Source organism: Chanodichthys erythropterus, chromosome 15 (genome assembly GCF_024489055.1).
Source record: "Chanodichthys erythropterus isolate Z2021 chromosome 15, ASM2448905v1, whole genome shotgun sequence".
In the NCBI taxonomy this organism is placed as follows: Eukaryota; Metazoa; Chordata; class Actinopteri; order Cypriniformes; family Xenocyprididae; genus Chanodichthys; species Chanodichthys erythropterus.
In genome coordinates, this window is record NC_090235.1 from 22,391,837 (window position 1) to 22,408,707 (window position 16,871).

At 35.8% G+C, this 16,871-nt stretch overlaps 1 protein-coding gene across 3 annotated transcripts in view; it reads left to right on the plus strand.

Annotated features, from left to right (window-relative positions):
• The first annotated feature begins 5,177 nt into the window (after positions 1–5,177).
• The window catches only part of col16a1 (collagen, type XVI, alpha 1), a 101,403-nt gene continuing 89,709 nt past the window's right edge, over positions 5,178–16,871 (plus strand). For all 3 annotated transcript variants that reach the window (XM_067361395.1, XM_067361397.1, XM_067361396.1), the window contains exons 1-2: positions 5,178–5,321; positions 11,791–11,884. In XM_067361395.1, coding sequence (XP_067217496.1) covers positions 11,809–11,884 — 76 coding nt within the window. In that variant the 5' untranslated portion in view covers positions 5,178–5,321; positions 11,791–11,808. The remainder of the gene's footprint in view (positions 5,322–11,790; positions 11,885–16,871) is intronic.

Consider the following 16,871-nt stretch of genomic DNA (forward strand, 5'->3'; position numbering starts at 1 on the left):
CAGTCCCGCTACGTTACAAAAGGGATAGTTTACCCAAAAATGAAAATTATCACAAAAATATGGGTAACCAAACAGTTGTTTTGGAAGCCCATTTCTGCCACTAAATAAAAAAATAATAACAGTAATTGCGACTTTTTATCTCAGAATTGTGACTTTTTATTTCACAATTGCAATAGTTTTCACAATAGTTTATATTTCACAATTCTGACTTTTTTCTCATAATTGTGAGTCATAAAGTCAAGATATAAACTCGCAATTGCATGATTAAAAAGTCACAATTCTGAGATATAAAGTCAACTCTGAGATATTAACTCACAATTGTGAGAAAAAAGTCAGAATAGCAAGAAAAATGTCAGAATTCTGACTTTATATCACGCAATTACGAGTTTATATCTCGCAATTGTGACTTTCTAACTCGCAATTGAGAAAAAAAGTCCGAATTCTGGGATACATAGTCGCAATTACTGTTTTTATTTTTTATTTAGTGGGCTTCCATAGTTTCCATTGACTCAAAATATCATCTTTTGTGTTCAGCAGAAGAAAGAAATTCATACAGGTTTCAAGCAACTTGAAGGTGACTGAATGATGACAGAATTTTCATGTTTGGGTGAACTATCTCTTTAAGTTTGTTACCTCAATTCAAATTCAGGAATTCACAAGCCAGTATGAATGGGAACTATCTTCAGTCTTGCAGTTTGCCTTAGGCTTTATGGGCAAGCAGAAAAGGACATTCCTCATAGAAAGCATTTTCTCTTCACTGAAAATTGCTTACCTACATTCAAACGTTATTCTGATCAACAAACCTATTACAAATGTTCTCAGAAACTTTGAGAAATGTTACAAATAATGTCAAGCATATCAAGCTGGAATACTGGCATCATTTGTGCCTGACCTTTTTTTTTTTTCATTATCCAATTACTTTTCTCATTCCATTAAAATTTCATGGATCCATTTGAATGATCAACAAAATCTGACTAGAGGCGTTTCACATTTGGCAGGGTATAGTCTCATCTTAATTTCTACTATGCAAAAAAGCTGTTTGCTTTGCACAGCATGTATACAAAAATCCCAGTCACAAGAAACTGTAGAATGTGCTTGAATCTTGATTAGTGAATCTCATGCAAAGCTGAAAGTGTGTTGTGATTTTGAGACTGAAGTTCCAGTTAAAAAAAAATACATACACTACCATTAAAAGTTTAGTTTTTTTTTTTTTTTTTTTTTTTTGAAGTCCCTTATTCTCACTAAAGCTGCATTTATTTAAATAAAAATTTAAAATAAATTTTCTAATTTTTAAATTTTAATATTTATTAAAAAATGTAATTTATTCCTGTGATGCAAAGCTGAATTTTCAGTGGCCTTTACTCCATTCTTCAGTGTCACACAATCTTATTCTTAATCATAAACTATCTTGCATGAGCATTTATTATTAGCAGTTATTGTATTATGTTTTTTTTTTAAAGTGACTTTACTGTCACTTTTGATCAATTTAATGCAATTTTATGCAAAAATCTTGCATCCTTCATCCTGATGAAACAAATTAATTTCTTTCAATTTTTTTTTTACTCACCCCAAACTTTTGAATGGTATGCAGCATCCTCTTTGTTGTCAGTATATGCACTTTTGGCTTGATTCAATGATTATATTCATTAAATATACTGCTAGAATCCAGTGTTTTACTACCCACAAATATATTCTAGAGGTATTTTAAGACAATTTTTGGATGCTTTTTAAAGCTTTCCTGCATAGGGTCTTCTATTTCTGGCCACTCTTCTCCTGCTTTAAAGAACATAGGTGGAAATCGATGCCAAAGCCAGACAGGGGATCATAAAAAAATTTATATGTAGAACCCAGACTGAATATGAAAGCTAGTCCTCTCTGTCATATTATTTAATGGTCTAACTGCAGATGAAACATGTTTTGGCTGTGCTCCAGCACCACTGCTGCTGCTTATTTGTATCCCCCGGGTATGTTTTTTACAACGTAGTTTACATCATCTCATCTATATTTTACAATATGACATCAAGATTGTCCATCGTTCCAGACAGCACAGCACAATCACAGAAGGGAACGTTGGACTTCATATGGTGAGGCTAATTCAGGAACACAATGATGCAGCATTAGTATTTAAAATCTGGCCCTTCTCACTCCCTGGGATTGATCTTGATATATTATGGACATCTCCAATCCAATGCTCTGCATACTGATTTCTCGACTTTGGATCTTATGTTTAGCATAGTCTAGGACTAGAGGCACATGAGGATAGATAGCACATTTTTTTTCCAGATGTTCCTGTCATCGCTCCAGCCACTTACATCCTGTTTTTCTAGATGCCTTGAACTTTAAGAGAACCAGGTCATTGTTAGGACACAGATGAGCAGGTTTAGTCAAAGGTTATGCCCTGGCAAAAGTAGTTTAGCAGCCTTGTTCTATGAAATGTATTGGGTTGTTTATCAAGCCATGACTTATCAGTGCCTTTGCTGTGCAAATCAGAAGTGTTAGACATAAATGACATCCAGGGCTCTTAGCCCATTAATACCATATCATGGTACCCAAATTTTGGATCTTTAGTGTGGCTATCAAGATCTAGAAAAGATCAGATCAAATTAAGAATTAAAGATACCTGATACCCACAGCCCATTGGTACAAGGATGTTAAAAAGTTTAAATACACTTTGGAGTTCAAATACACTCTACAAACATACTTGTTCTTGTAACTTCTTTGAGGCAGTCTTTAAAAGTTTGTAATTTAAAAAAAAAAAAGAAAAAAGAAGCTAAACATTGCTTCTGCAAGGGGAATGTAAATTTATAAGAAAGATTGATGTAGCTAAACTATGATGGCAGAATTGTATATAGGCCCATGAGCAGGACACATTTTATAGATTTTATGTTACCTGATAAGGGGTGTATTTCCCGAAAGTGTTGCTTCGGTCGCCAACTATGGTCGCAAGTTCCGTCGTTATCAACATATTTCAACGACTCCACAGTTCCAACGAACATTCGCAAACAGCATCGCAAACTTGTGCAGCTCTCAACAACAGCTCTCAATGTGGTTAAAAGCTTAGTTTCTTGTTTTTATGACATGTGGACTTGAGCAAACGTGAGCAATTTGACATTCAGTACAATCTATATCTTTTATTTCGAATATAGTCTATACAAAATAATTTAAATCTTTTAGTTTGTCAAGATATTTAGAGCCATTTTTGAAGAGTGCGCATGTGCATACGTGAGACAAATGAGAATTAGTCCGCAGATGCTATGTCTGTAAATTATATTAAAATAAATCTTACATTAATTAGATTTCAAACGGATTCATTGGTAACACTTTACAATAAGGTTCATTAGTTAACATTAGATAACATGAACTAATAATGAACTGCACTTTTAGAGCATTTATTAATCTTTGTTCCATGTTAATTTCAACATTTACTAATACATTATTAAAATCAGTTAACATTAGTTAATGCACTGTGAACATGAACAAACAATGAACAACTGTATTTTCAATAACTAACATTAACAAAGATTAGTAAATGGTTAGTTCATGTTAGTTAACACATTAACTAATGTTTAATGAACCTTATTGTAAAGTGTTACCGATTCATTCATTAACAGAAGTTATTACTCCACCACATACATAACATCATTCACCAACGCTGTTGAACGACAAAATACGATTTCGGGAAACAGACGTGACTAGTTAGTTGACTTCTTCAACTTTCTGTTAGATTTTTATTGGTGATTTCAAATATGAAATAATTTAATCATAATGTTGGCGAACAGTTTTGGAGAATTTGATGTTTTCCCATTCAAAGAGATAGGGCATGATGCCCAGGATGCCCGAGAGGCGTTTCAAAGATGGCCGCCAAGTGAAATGACTTGTCTTAAAGGGACTTTGATATTACTTCCTATAAATTTATATACTGTAATAACTACATATTATATAATTATAATATTTACATTATTAGTTATTATTTTGCAAATTGCAGTAATATTTAGCAGTAATATATCAATATTGATATTACAGTACAATATTGTATTAATTACAGCAGAAGCAAACTAAAAGTAGAAAATGCAGTAAAAATACAGTACAGTACTGTTTTGTAGAATTACATTACTGTTCTTGTGTACTGTAAATTGAATAACAGTACCATTACTGTAAATAAAAATACAGTAACTTGCTGGCAACCGTGCTGCCAGTACTGTACTGTAAAAATACAAGAAAATAGTTAACAGTGTATAGTTAGCAGCGAGTTTTGTCGTTGTACGGGAAAACGCACCCTTTTAGCTTCTTTGAAGAAACTTTTAACTGATTGGTCAAGTACTAACTAACAAGTACTGCTAACATTCATTTTCAATGAGAAACTTTGATTGTTGTGAAGGATTATTGTTTGTGGCATTAGATTCATATTTCCGAATAATTTGTAATACTTTCATATTGTAGTTTGCCAATAATTACCCATACATGTTGTGCTTCTAAAACAGCATTATATTTCAGCATTATATCACTGTAAACTATCAAATAGCCAAAGCACAACAACTCTTCAGCTCCAATGGCCTTATGGGAAAAGTGGTTGGACATCTCAAAGTGGGAGCAGCATGTCCTCCAGGTACTGTTTCATCAATAGTGTATTCAGATATCATACTCATTTTACATACTGCTTTTACTTAAATATGCATATTTGGACACTGGGAATGTTTTTGCAGAAAGTTATGAATTACCATAGTGAACTTTATAGGGGTCAGCTACTTATTTCGATTAAAAACGTATAGTATAGTTACAGGAAACAAATACAATTCAATCCACATGTTTACCGCCAAAGCCAAAACAACAGAACAAGGACCAGACGACTTTTTGCAGATTGGTTACCATCAAAACTGTGGCAGCACTTTGTAATATGTTGTCTTTGGTTTTCAGTCACCGATGACCTGTCTAACCCACAACGATGTCTGCATTTACCATGACCTCAGATAAGTTCCTCAGCCGTGGAATCATAGTTGAAAAGGGGGAATCAAACAAAGCAGGACTTGTGGGAGGCGGCAGCGGAAAGAAAAGCCTGCGGCGCGTTTCCACACACTTCAGCTGATGATGTCATCGCGCGTATCCTGGAGATTCTCCCATCAAGAAACGACAGAGAGGGGAAAGTTTATTAAAACAACTGTGAGGGGAGGGGAGAAAAGAGTTGGAGAAGGAGAACTCCCAGGCAAAAACTTTATCCACGCAGGAGAGGACTCTTGGAAGCTCTTTCAGCAAACTGGATTACACTAAGAACAGTTTCTGTGGATTAATGTGGCCATAATTCATTGGATTAACGATCGCAGAAGGTAAAATTACGTTTTTTTTTTTTTGCTCTATCATATGGGGAATCTTTACGATGACAAGGATCCTTGCAACCCCCCCAGGGAGATATAGTTTAGTTTTTTTTTTTTTTTCATTAGTTATAGGCTATTTACGTCTGAAACGTGACATTTGCAGCCTATTCCATATTTGACGTAATTTATTTATCAATATAGGCTACTGTATGCATATAATCACGCGTTTCATGCTTTGTGAGGATGCAAATGATAGGAATGTTTCGTTCATATCAGATATTAGTTATATAGCCGTTTAAATTTAGGCTATTTCCTTCATTATTCAAATGTGCGGTTCACACTGTTTTTTTTTTTTTTTTTTTTTTTACTGCTGTTTTTATTTCATTTGGCACATGTTATACTCCACATGCAGTTAGTCCAAATATGTATTTAATTTAATTTAAAATTTTTTGCTATTGCACTTTTGACCACTTTGGTTTCTGGTAAAAAGTTTTTGACTTGTTGCCCTAAACGTGGCCCCCAAGCGGTAGAGCGTGATAACGCGCGCGCTCAGGGTATTCTGATAGCGTCGACTTTTCTTTACTTCGTGTGTGTGTGTGTGTGTGTGTGTGTGTGTGTATAATATATATATTATTTTGCTCAATTTAACACAAACAGTATGACGGGAAATATTGATTTGTAATGAACAACTTTTTTTTTTTTTTTTTTTTTTTTTTTTACAAATATAAAAAAATTATGCACACACTAAGAAATAAATCGCAACTGTATAATAAAACAACAACAAAAAGAGGGAATTCTGGCTATTAATAATATTACCTACACTGGTTTTGGCTTTTACATTAATACAAATCACAGTTTATTTAGTATTGTTTAAAGTTATATACAAAAGGAAAAATGAGACAGAATGAGCGCTGCTCTTTCCACACGCACATCTGGACAGCTGCGTGTCACAATAACGTTTGGAATATAATCACATCCCTGTGATGATGTCTGTATGAGAAGAAGAGAAGGCTTGGAAGCATCTGCAGTGTGCAGCTGTGCAATCTCACACTTCTCTCTGATAATTTCCGAACAGGCATTGCGTGTCACGATGCAGCTTAAGTGTAATGTGAAGGACAGTTCTTTCATGCAACCCTCTGGCATGAAAAATTTGATACAGACCATAGTTCATTCATGATCTCTTTCTAAACCTTCTCAGCACACTCTCTGCCTAGGGTACACACAGGGATTTTTTTTTTTTCAAAATCAGCCCGTGGGAGTGGAAAAAATGCATGCTCAATCTGATGGTAAAACCATCTGGTTTAATGCAGGGGGAGACAAGGTGAGGAGACATAACTTGTGGACACAGACTATTCCCATTTGGTGAATTTGGCATATGTTCCATTAAGAATTCGATTTAGTTTCAAGCTTCAAGCTTCAAGCAAACCAATTCCAGTCTCCTTGAGTGAGAAGCAGAAAAAAAAAAGAGATAAATGCTCCTTTGGAAAAGAATGATTGCAAAACAGATGTAATTGAAGGTTAAACAGTGCCGCAGACATGATTACAAATGCCACAGACCCGATTATAAATCTCTCTGGATTGCTCCCTGCATGTGTTTGAAGTGTCTCTCTAACTCCCAGGTTCCTGTATCCAAATGGTCTGTGCTGAAAATTTGGGTATATGCACCAGGTTCAGCCTTTCTGTTTAACCTTTTAGGATGTTTATGATGTCATATCATTAGGTTTTCAAACCAGTTACATTTTTAGCACCTCCAAAATAGTGATTTATAACCCAGCGAATAGCTGACAGCATTAAAGACCTTCATGAAATAAGAATACCGTTTGTCGCTTGTTTGCACTGTTCTGAAGAGAGAGAGAGAGAGAGTCTAACACTCCCTCTTTCCCTGAGCTCTCAGGCTCTGACATGAAAACAACACACTACGCGGCTTCTTGACAGCCTCCTTCCTGTCAGCGGTCTGCAAAACAAAATGACTGTAGACGTTTTAACAATAGCTAATTAAAGCGCTTGTTTATTAAAAATCACATCGTCACTTTTAGCCATTCTCTTAGATGGTCCCGGATTATTGTTTTCGCATGCATAGATTGAGTGTAACGATCAATCTTTCATTGAAACGCTATGAATTGTCATTTGTAGCCCACATACTTGATTCCCTAACTAGTGCTTTTTGCCATTTCAACTATAGACATTCACTTCAGATTTCCAGGCACTGAGCCAAGACAGAATGCGAGAGAGACTCTTTCCTTTATCTGCGCGGTCCAGCTGTTCTCGCTGCACAGCAAACAGAGTGAAATGGGAACAAAACAAGCACAAGCTTTAATTTCCATTCCTTTTTCTGTGCGTGGAAGTGAATGGTAATGAGAAATTGCCCAGAGGCATTGAATACAGGTAATGGAGTATCTCCGCCTTGCTCACCTGAAATGGATGTTGTCTTGTTTACTAGAACACTGTTGATTTTGTGGTGAGAAGTGAGGTAGAGCTTTGTAAATAACTGAAAAGGAATGATACAAACAGACGTGCAGGTGGCCGGTGAAAGAAAGGTAGAGCGTTTCTCATCTTCAGGTGATAGTGTATACTCTGGGGTGGTGTTATTTCGCATGACACCATCACTTTCGGCGTCTCAACTGGTATAGCGCCTACAGGTGGTGTGACCTCAGTCGGAGGATGCAGATTAGGTGTAGCCTGCACAAACATCACCGACAAGCTGAAATTTACAAGAAAGCCATTAAAGGCCGAGGAGAAGACCTTGTCCCTCGGGCGTTCTGACTAATACATCACTCTGACAGGTTCATGTCCAGACATGCCAGTGAGGGTCACTTTGAGTGAACAGCATGTCTGTAAAGAGGGAAGTGAGGTGGTGTTGGTTTTGTGAACACCTATAAACGTGTTTGAGATGTACTTTATCGTCTGTTTAGTTTCATTTTCATGTTACAAGCAATTACAGATGCTGAAATATTACATATGCACTGAAAGATATTACACATAAATCATTTGTACACATAAGAACATTTCTTATATTTAATAGCAAGGGAAAACGGAATTCTTTGTGTGTGTTCGTGTGTGTGTGTAGTCCTGCTAAACCCTATGTAATGGGGTCAAAATGTCCCCGCAATGATGGCAATATCTAAAATCTTTGTCCTTGTGGGGACATTTTTTGTCCCCATGAGGAAAACATCTTATAAATCATACAGAATTATGTTTTTTGAAAATGTAAAAATTGTAAAAAAATAAAAATAAATAAATAATGTAAAGAAAGTTTTCTGTGATGGGTTTAGGGTTAGGGGATAGAATATACAGTTTGTACAGTATAAAAATCATCATGTCTACACTGTAAAACTCGATAAGTTCAGAATACTCAAAACATTTGAGCAAACTTATTACCTGAAAACATTTAAGTAAACTAACTCATTTTTTTTAGTTAGTAGAAATTGCAATTTTTGGGCCCTATCATACATGTGGCGCAATGTGGCGCCAGGCGCGACGTAAATGTTTTTTTGCTAGTTTCAGCCCAACACAGTTATCATTTTCATGTACTGCGCGATTTTGTTTATATAGCAAATGCATTTGCACCCATTTGTGCACCCATGGGTGTGCTGATCTGGAAATGAGGTGTGTTCAGGTGCATTGTTGGTGCGCTGCTATTTTGAGACAACTGAAATGGACTGCGCCATTGACCAACTGAAACCTGGTCTAAAGCCAATGGTGCAATATTTTTTATATTATTGATATGCGCCTATAGGTGGGTGCGCAATGCGCAAACACTCTGCTTGTTACACACCAGGGATGCGCAGCAGCACACAAACATGCCAAATATTAAAAATAAAAGGATTACAATGTAAAAGATTATTATTGTGTGCATAAGATAATGTTTTGGTGGAATCCGGCTTGTCCCGTAGATGGTCTGCTAGAGAAGCATTCAGTTTTTACAATTGCAAATTCCACCGTGTAAATAGCGAATGAAAAAAATAACACTTAATTTCAACATTTACTTATACAGTCTGATGCAAAGCATGTTGCAGCTCAACTCAATCATATTAAAGGGTTAGTTCACCCAAAAATGAAAATTCTGTCATTTATTACTCACCCTCATGTCGTTCCAAACCCGTAAGACCTTCGTTCATCTTCGGAATGCAAATTAAGATATTTTTGTTGAAATCCAATGGCTCCATGAGGCCTCCATAGCCAGCGATTTTAATTTGTGTTCGGAAGATTAACGAAGGTCTTACGGGTGTGGAACGGCATGAGGGTGAGAAATAAATGACAGAATTTTCATTTTTGGGTGAACTAACCCTTTAAGTTCCACTTACTACAATGAAATTTTGAGTTCACACAACATTTTTCTATTAAGTACAACAAACTTTCCTTATTATTTGAGTGAAACAAACTCATTTCATTTCATTAATTTCACTCTTCGATTTTACAGTTGTCCCTATAAAGCATGAGTACCCAACATGTGTTTTGTGTGTTTAAATAATTTAAACAGCTATTTTTTTTATTTATTTATTTATTTTTTTTGCACTATATTATTGCTATGTTCAGAATACCATACTACCTTGCTACTCTTATTGTTTCTGCACTATATAGTCCATTGTACATTACAGTTCAAAAGTTTGGAGTCAGTACCTTTAGTTGTTGTTCTTGTTATTTAAAGAAATTATCCAGCAAGGATGCAAATAAATTGATCAAAAGTGACAGTAAAGACATTTAAAATGTGACAAAAGATTTCTATTTCAAATGAATGCATTTTGAACTTTCTATTTATCAAAGGATCCTGAGAAAAAAATAAAATAAATAAATATATATATATATATATATATATATATATATATATATATATATATATATATATATATATATATATATATATATATATATATATTTATTTATTTTTTCTCAGGATCCTTTGATAAATAGAAAGTTCAAAATGCATTCATATATATATATATATATATATATATATATATAGAGAGAGAGAGAGAGAGAGAGAGAGAGAGAGAGAGAGAGAGAGCAAAATATATATTGCAGTTTCAACAAAAACATATCTCAACTGTTTTCAACATTGATTATGATAATAAATGTGTCTTAGAATGATTTCTGAAGGATCATGTGACAGTGAAGACTGGAGTAGCCTAATGATGCTGAAAATGACAAAAAATGATATTATTAAAATAGAAAACAGTTGTATTTTAATCAAATAAATGCAGCCTTCTTGAGCACAAGAATCTAACTTATACCAAAGACTACAGAATAACACAAGACGTGTCACTCGTGTTGTTTTGAATGGGAGAAGCGGAATAAGTCCCGCCTTCTAAATAAGAGCCAATCGCCGACTGGTAAAGTCATCGCGTCACTTCAGCGGCCGTTAGAATCACCGGTTTCTATAGAAACAGAAGCGCGCCTCCAAAGAGACGCGCATTTAGGTCTGCGCATGCGCGTTAGCTTGATCCAGCCTTAATTTTTTTTTTTTGTTGTTTGTTTTTTTGTCATGATTCGAGCGTTTAGAAACTAAATTTATGAGCCGGTTGTTGTTAGATTTCATTGGTGATTTCAGATATGAAATTTAATCGTAAGGTTGGCAAACAGTTTTGGAGAATTTGATGTTTCCCCATTCAAAGAGATTGCATGATGCCCAGGATGCCCGAGAGGCGTTTCAAAGATGGCCGCCGAGTGAAATGACTTGTCTTAAAGGGACTTTGCTTATACCCAATCGTTTGAACAGTAGTAGCCTACTTGGATAACCTTATGTATACTGTATCCCATAATGCAATATGCTCTACTTTTATTTCCAATGTGATAGATGAACCAGAAGTAATATAATGTTTTACCATATTTTTTATGACTTATTTATTTGATTTCTTCACAAAATGGGATTAAAAATGCAAATCAACCTTTTTATTTCCAAGATGATATCTGGACGCCTCTTCAAGAATTAAACATGAAATTTGATGAGTTCCTGCACAGATTGAAACATTTAGAGTGGAATAATGGCTTCTGTTTTACATATTATTATTGTTTTAATAGTAGGCAGTGTACTGTGCATTATTCAGTATTCATTGTGGAGAAGCGTTGTGTTTCTGTGTATGTGAGAGATGACACTGTTACTGAAAGGGACAGATGGACACTGTAATGATAATCGCCAAACGTCAAGGGTTACAAAGCTTTATTGGAAATGCTTTGGATCATTAGCGCAATTTATACTCTAAAAGCACCCATCCAACCCTTTAGGCACCATTATTAATCTGGCCTTTAACCGCTGTATTGATTATGACTGCTCCCACAAGCTTTCTTACACTTTCCAGCAATTATTTCGAAGCTCTTTTATTGCAGACGTATGGTATTAAATGTAAAAGACGTATGGTATTAAATGGCTGTGTCATTGAGAATGAGCTTAGAACAGTATTTCTTAACACACCTGTTTCCTGATTATTTATATTGGTCTTGGTTTCTCTCACCTGTTCACTTAATCTTTTTTTATCGTGGTTAGGAGCTGAAGGAGGGAGTCATGAGGGTCATCTGCTCCTCTCTGGTGCTTCTCACCATCTGCTTGGGTCACGGGGGTCGACTGGCATCAGCTGAAGGTAAGGGCCTGGTCTCCAAATCAAAGGATGACTTTGTCAAAGGCTAGTTCAGACAGCTAAGATTCTGTATGTTTAATTCATAGTACTTCCAACATAACATTATGAATATTTAAAGGAATAGTTAGAGGGGTACTTCAGTCAAAAATTAAAATTCTACTATCATTTACTAACCTGCATGTCATTCTAAACCCATAGGATTTGATGGAACATGAAAGGAGATATTTTGAAGAAGTGTACTGGTCGCCATTGTTAGTCGTCATGGAGACTGACACTTTCAAGCTTCAGAAAGCATGATATGCTTTAAAAGCACAATAAAAGTGTTGGTGCACTATATACCACATCTTTACAGTCATAGTTTTGTGTTAGAAACACACCAACATTAAAGTGGTTATCCACTGAACTAGAGAACCACTGCAAATGGATCAATAAATCAGATGAACTTAAGAACCACTTTGATTCACGAATAAAGCATTCAGATTGGTTTGTGAACCAGATAAAGGGATTTACTGAAAATTTGTTCATGAATTATGTGTCACAGATTCTCTCAAGAATTCATCTAATACAACTGAAGCAGATGTTGTAGGGCCACTTTTATGATACTTTGTTGTATTTTTGCACAATGAAGCTTAAAAGTCTCAATCAGCATCATATTTGCATGAAAAAGATTGACCAGCACCATTCTTTAAAACATCTCCTTTTGCTTTCCACAGAAAAAATAAAAGTCATACGTTTTGAACAACATGAAGGTGAGTAAATCATGTCAGTAGCTTACTTTTTGGGTGAACTATCCATTAATAGAGCAAACAAATGTAAGTGTCATATTCCAAATGAATCCGAATGCCCAACTATCATTGTTTAACTGAATGCACTCTTTAGTGAAGCCTTCTGTGCTTACATTTGCTGTATCTGTATGCCAACTAGGCAAGCTTGAGTCAGCCAAAAGTACTCATTGCTCCTTATTTTACAATTTCCATTCAAATGTTGTACTTTTATAAGGTCTGGTAATACTTAAAATGAAAAAAGGAGGGGGGAAAAAAGCATGAAAGAACAAGGACTTGTGGAAAATGGCTCAGTGTTTAAAGAGCGATGCCATGCCTTGTTCTCAAGACTGCCAGGGCTGTTTCTCAAAAATATAGTTATGGAAATTTGGGACCTTCTCATCTTTCTCCTTACTTTCTCATACAGCAGAATCGAGTAGTAAGTGGTGGTGCCTCAGTATTTATACTTTTGATTTTCAAATGGCAATTTATATCCTCAGAGTAATTAGTCTAATTTTTAAGAAGTTTCAGAAGTTTTGAAGTCCTTCAGAAACTACTGGCTAGTGGTTTCATACAAGACTGGCTTGTGCCCTAATAATGTGAGGAAACATGAGAAGCTCTGCTTGTTTTGAGGCAGAAATCTCCAGTTTAAAGTTTGTAAGAACTTGTTTGATATCATTCATCACTTTATACTCTTTAATACATGTTGTTTTTGCACTTTTGCTTGTTAGGCTCTTCTCATGCTGGGTCTCTGTGGGGTTTGATGCAGGAGTGAGAAATGTCAACACCTTTTATGTATTATATAATAATGCTGCTTTATCTTCTTCTTATTATAATAATGCAAGTCTGGCTGAATGTAGCCACACATCTACTGAAATATTAGCATATAAACCTCTGTTTCCATTAGTGCTTCTTATGCCAAAAATAGTGCAGATTGATAATATGAGTACACTGTCTTTTTATGTTTAAGGCTAAACCTCTTTTCAAACATTCAACAGTCAAATCCAAGATTTGTTTGATGACTTCAATCAAACCATATTTGGTCATTTTTAAAGGGTTAGTTCACCCAAAAATGAAAATTCTGTCATTTATTACTTACTCAAGTCGCTCCACACCCGTAAGACCTTCATTCATCTTTGGAACACAAATTAAGGTATTTTTGATCAAATCCGATGGCTTAGTGAGGCCTGCATTGACAGCAAGACAATTAACACTTTCAATGCCCAGAAAAGCTACTAAAGACGTATTTAAAACAGTTCATGTGACTACAGTGGTTCAACCTTAATGTTATGAAGCAACGAGAATACTTTTTGTGTGCCAAAAAACAAAATAACGACTTTATTCAACAATATCTAGTGGTGGGCGATTTCAAAACACTGCTTCATGAAGCTTCAAAGCTTTACGAATCTTTTGTTTCAAATCAGTGGTTCGGAGTGTGTATCAAACAGCCAAAATATTTGATGTGACTTACTTTTTCCCTTGTGCATTTTTGTTCTGATTGCACCATTTACTATTTCATCACCATTTAAAACTGATTTAAAAGTGATGCATGATTGCTTGAGCTAACAAACTAATCCACATTCCCACATTCAGCCACCTCCAATTACCCTGGGCTTGCATTTCACAGTGTGGATGGCATCTCTGGGATGTCGTTTCTCACCCCCAGCTGTGAAAATCCCCAATTGACTTTCTCCTTAATGAGTTTCTTCAGGCCAATTTTGAGACCTAAAAATATACAATAAACAATATGCAATCAGGGACAAATAGAGCAGTGGCCGCAGGAGTGAATCTGAACAAGGGTAAGACACAGTATTTCACATATATGAGCTTTCCAGATAATGTTAATGAGGAGACATTTTGACTGAATCCAGGCAAGGTGAAATTTTTTTTATCACAACATTTTTCTTCTACCCTCTATAAAAATGGATGTGTTTTTTATATTTCATTCTTTTTGCAAGTGAAGGATTTTTTATTTCTAAGGACCTCAAAAGAGTCTAACAGTGAAGCAGCTTGTACAGCTACATATCTCTAAATTAAAAGAATGCTGACTCTTAACGTAAGAAATCCTAAACCTCAGAAACTTTCACTCCACTTCAAATTCTAACCCTGTCTGCAATGCTTGATGACGTGTCTGTTCTCCATGCATGTGAAATGCACTTCTCCTCCCCCTGCATTCAACTTTCCATCATCGCCTCAGGAGCGAGAGCCGCCTCCAGCTTTCCTATCTCCTCCCTGACATCTCCGCATCTTAATCCCGCCTTTTTGCAGTGTGAAGCAGAGGGGCTTTGTAGAACCAAGAAGAAAAGGGGTTTAGCAGAGTCTGTCTGATTTCAAAAATTGAAAATGCGAGAACAATTCAAAATGAATACTTTATCTGTCAGATAAGTTTTTGTTGGAGACATTTCCTCCCTATCTGTATGTGCTGAGTTGGCTGTGGAGAGATTCAGGTGTTGTAGATTTAAAAAGAGCTCTTTGTAACTTGACAGGGCAAGAATACGAGTTGGAAAACCCATCACCTGCTCTCCTCCGCCACTAGAAGCTCAACGAGATGGCTCTGAGCTGCTTCTCTCTTTTATTGCTTGAGATTCTCATACTTATCTGATCTCTGAAACTTCTAAGTGACAGTTCCCTACACCGCAGTAACTTGCTAATGCACTTTGATTGATGTATGTGTCTTTGAGCCAATCAAACCATGCTGATTAAAAACTCTTCTTGTCTCAGACACCTCTGACATGCTTCTTCACAAAGAAAAAAAGTTTTTTTTTTTAAATACCTAGTCCTAAACTGAACTTTTCAGTGTTTCTGGATCGTGAGAAAAGGCATGGAAAGATATATACAGAGTAGGGATGTACCAATGTATCGGCCAATAATCAGTATTGGCCAATAGAAGCAATTATTTTCACTATCGGCCATTGGCCGATTGTTTAAAAACAGCCAATTATGAGGGCCGATTATATCCTTTCGATCAAAAGGGGGCTGGAAAGATTGCAGTCAGACTGCAACTCATACTGTGAAGAAAATATCTCTTATGTTAAATTAGGGCTGTCAAAGTTAATCCGACAATAACGCATTAACAATTAAAACATAGCAACATTAAAGCAAGCTCTATTTGACCTTAATTGCCTGGTCCATATTTTTTTTCCTACATAAACGTTAATTGTGGTGCGCCTTCATTCCAATAGTCACAAAGATCTTTTGTGCTTTGTTACTTCTAATAAGAAGTCTCAGCTTTCAAATTCTGTCCATTTTATCACGAAATTCAAGCAATAAATGGCATTTTGATGCTCTTAAATGTGATGTGACAGATCGATCGCTGTAGTGCCTTAGTTCAAATGGCAGCGCAAGTATTTTCTTCCACTTCAATACAAGTTATAGCATGAAAAAACATGCAGGAATATCAAAAGATACGTTGAAAAATATAGTACAACACAACTTGCCCAAACGTATCATGTCACATGTAATCGCTCAATCAATGTTTCACCCGCGGAAAGACATCAATAAAACAACTTGAGAGCAATGTCACTTAACATTGCATTTACCTCAGGAAAATTATCCAGTGTTCACAGTTTGTTAGTTAGACATAAAAAACACTAGAGAGGAGCTTATTTACTTTAATTATATATTGGTATCGGCAGATATCTTTCTGAATAATTGGCTTGTATTGGCAGAGAATGCCCTCATAATGCCCTTGCATAATTTTAAATGCAACTTACTCCCTGAAAACTTGTTTACATAAAGTTGCACAATAGTTGTGGGCAAAAAAGGTATTAGTTAAAGTTTTCTCATCTAGAGTACCAAATGAGCAAGGACCACCATTAATGCCTCCTTAATATCGCCTTAAAACTGAAGTTATAGTTGTCTATTCTTCCCTATTTTGACGTATATCTGAGTGAAATGGCTACTTGATTGTATTGTATGAACTTTATGTCTTTTTAATATGTCGCCCACCAGTTGAGAATGTGTCAGACCACCTGTCATTGTCTTTGCCACCATGCAGTTAGATTGGGAGAGTGATTCCTCCAGAGAAGAGCATGTTATTTTTAGCTCCATTTATATCTGAGATGGTGTCTGTCTCCCTCAGACAATCATTGAATGCCTCAACTCGTTTACCTCATGTTCAGGACCAAGTTTTGACAGGACTCTTCATGATTGGTTGTACAAGTTGTTTTATGCAAGACCTTTCACAGGTGGCAGGACAAGATCTGCTGCAACTTGACTGCTTCTCTTTT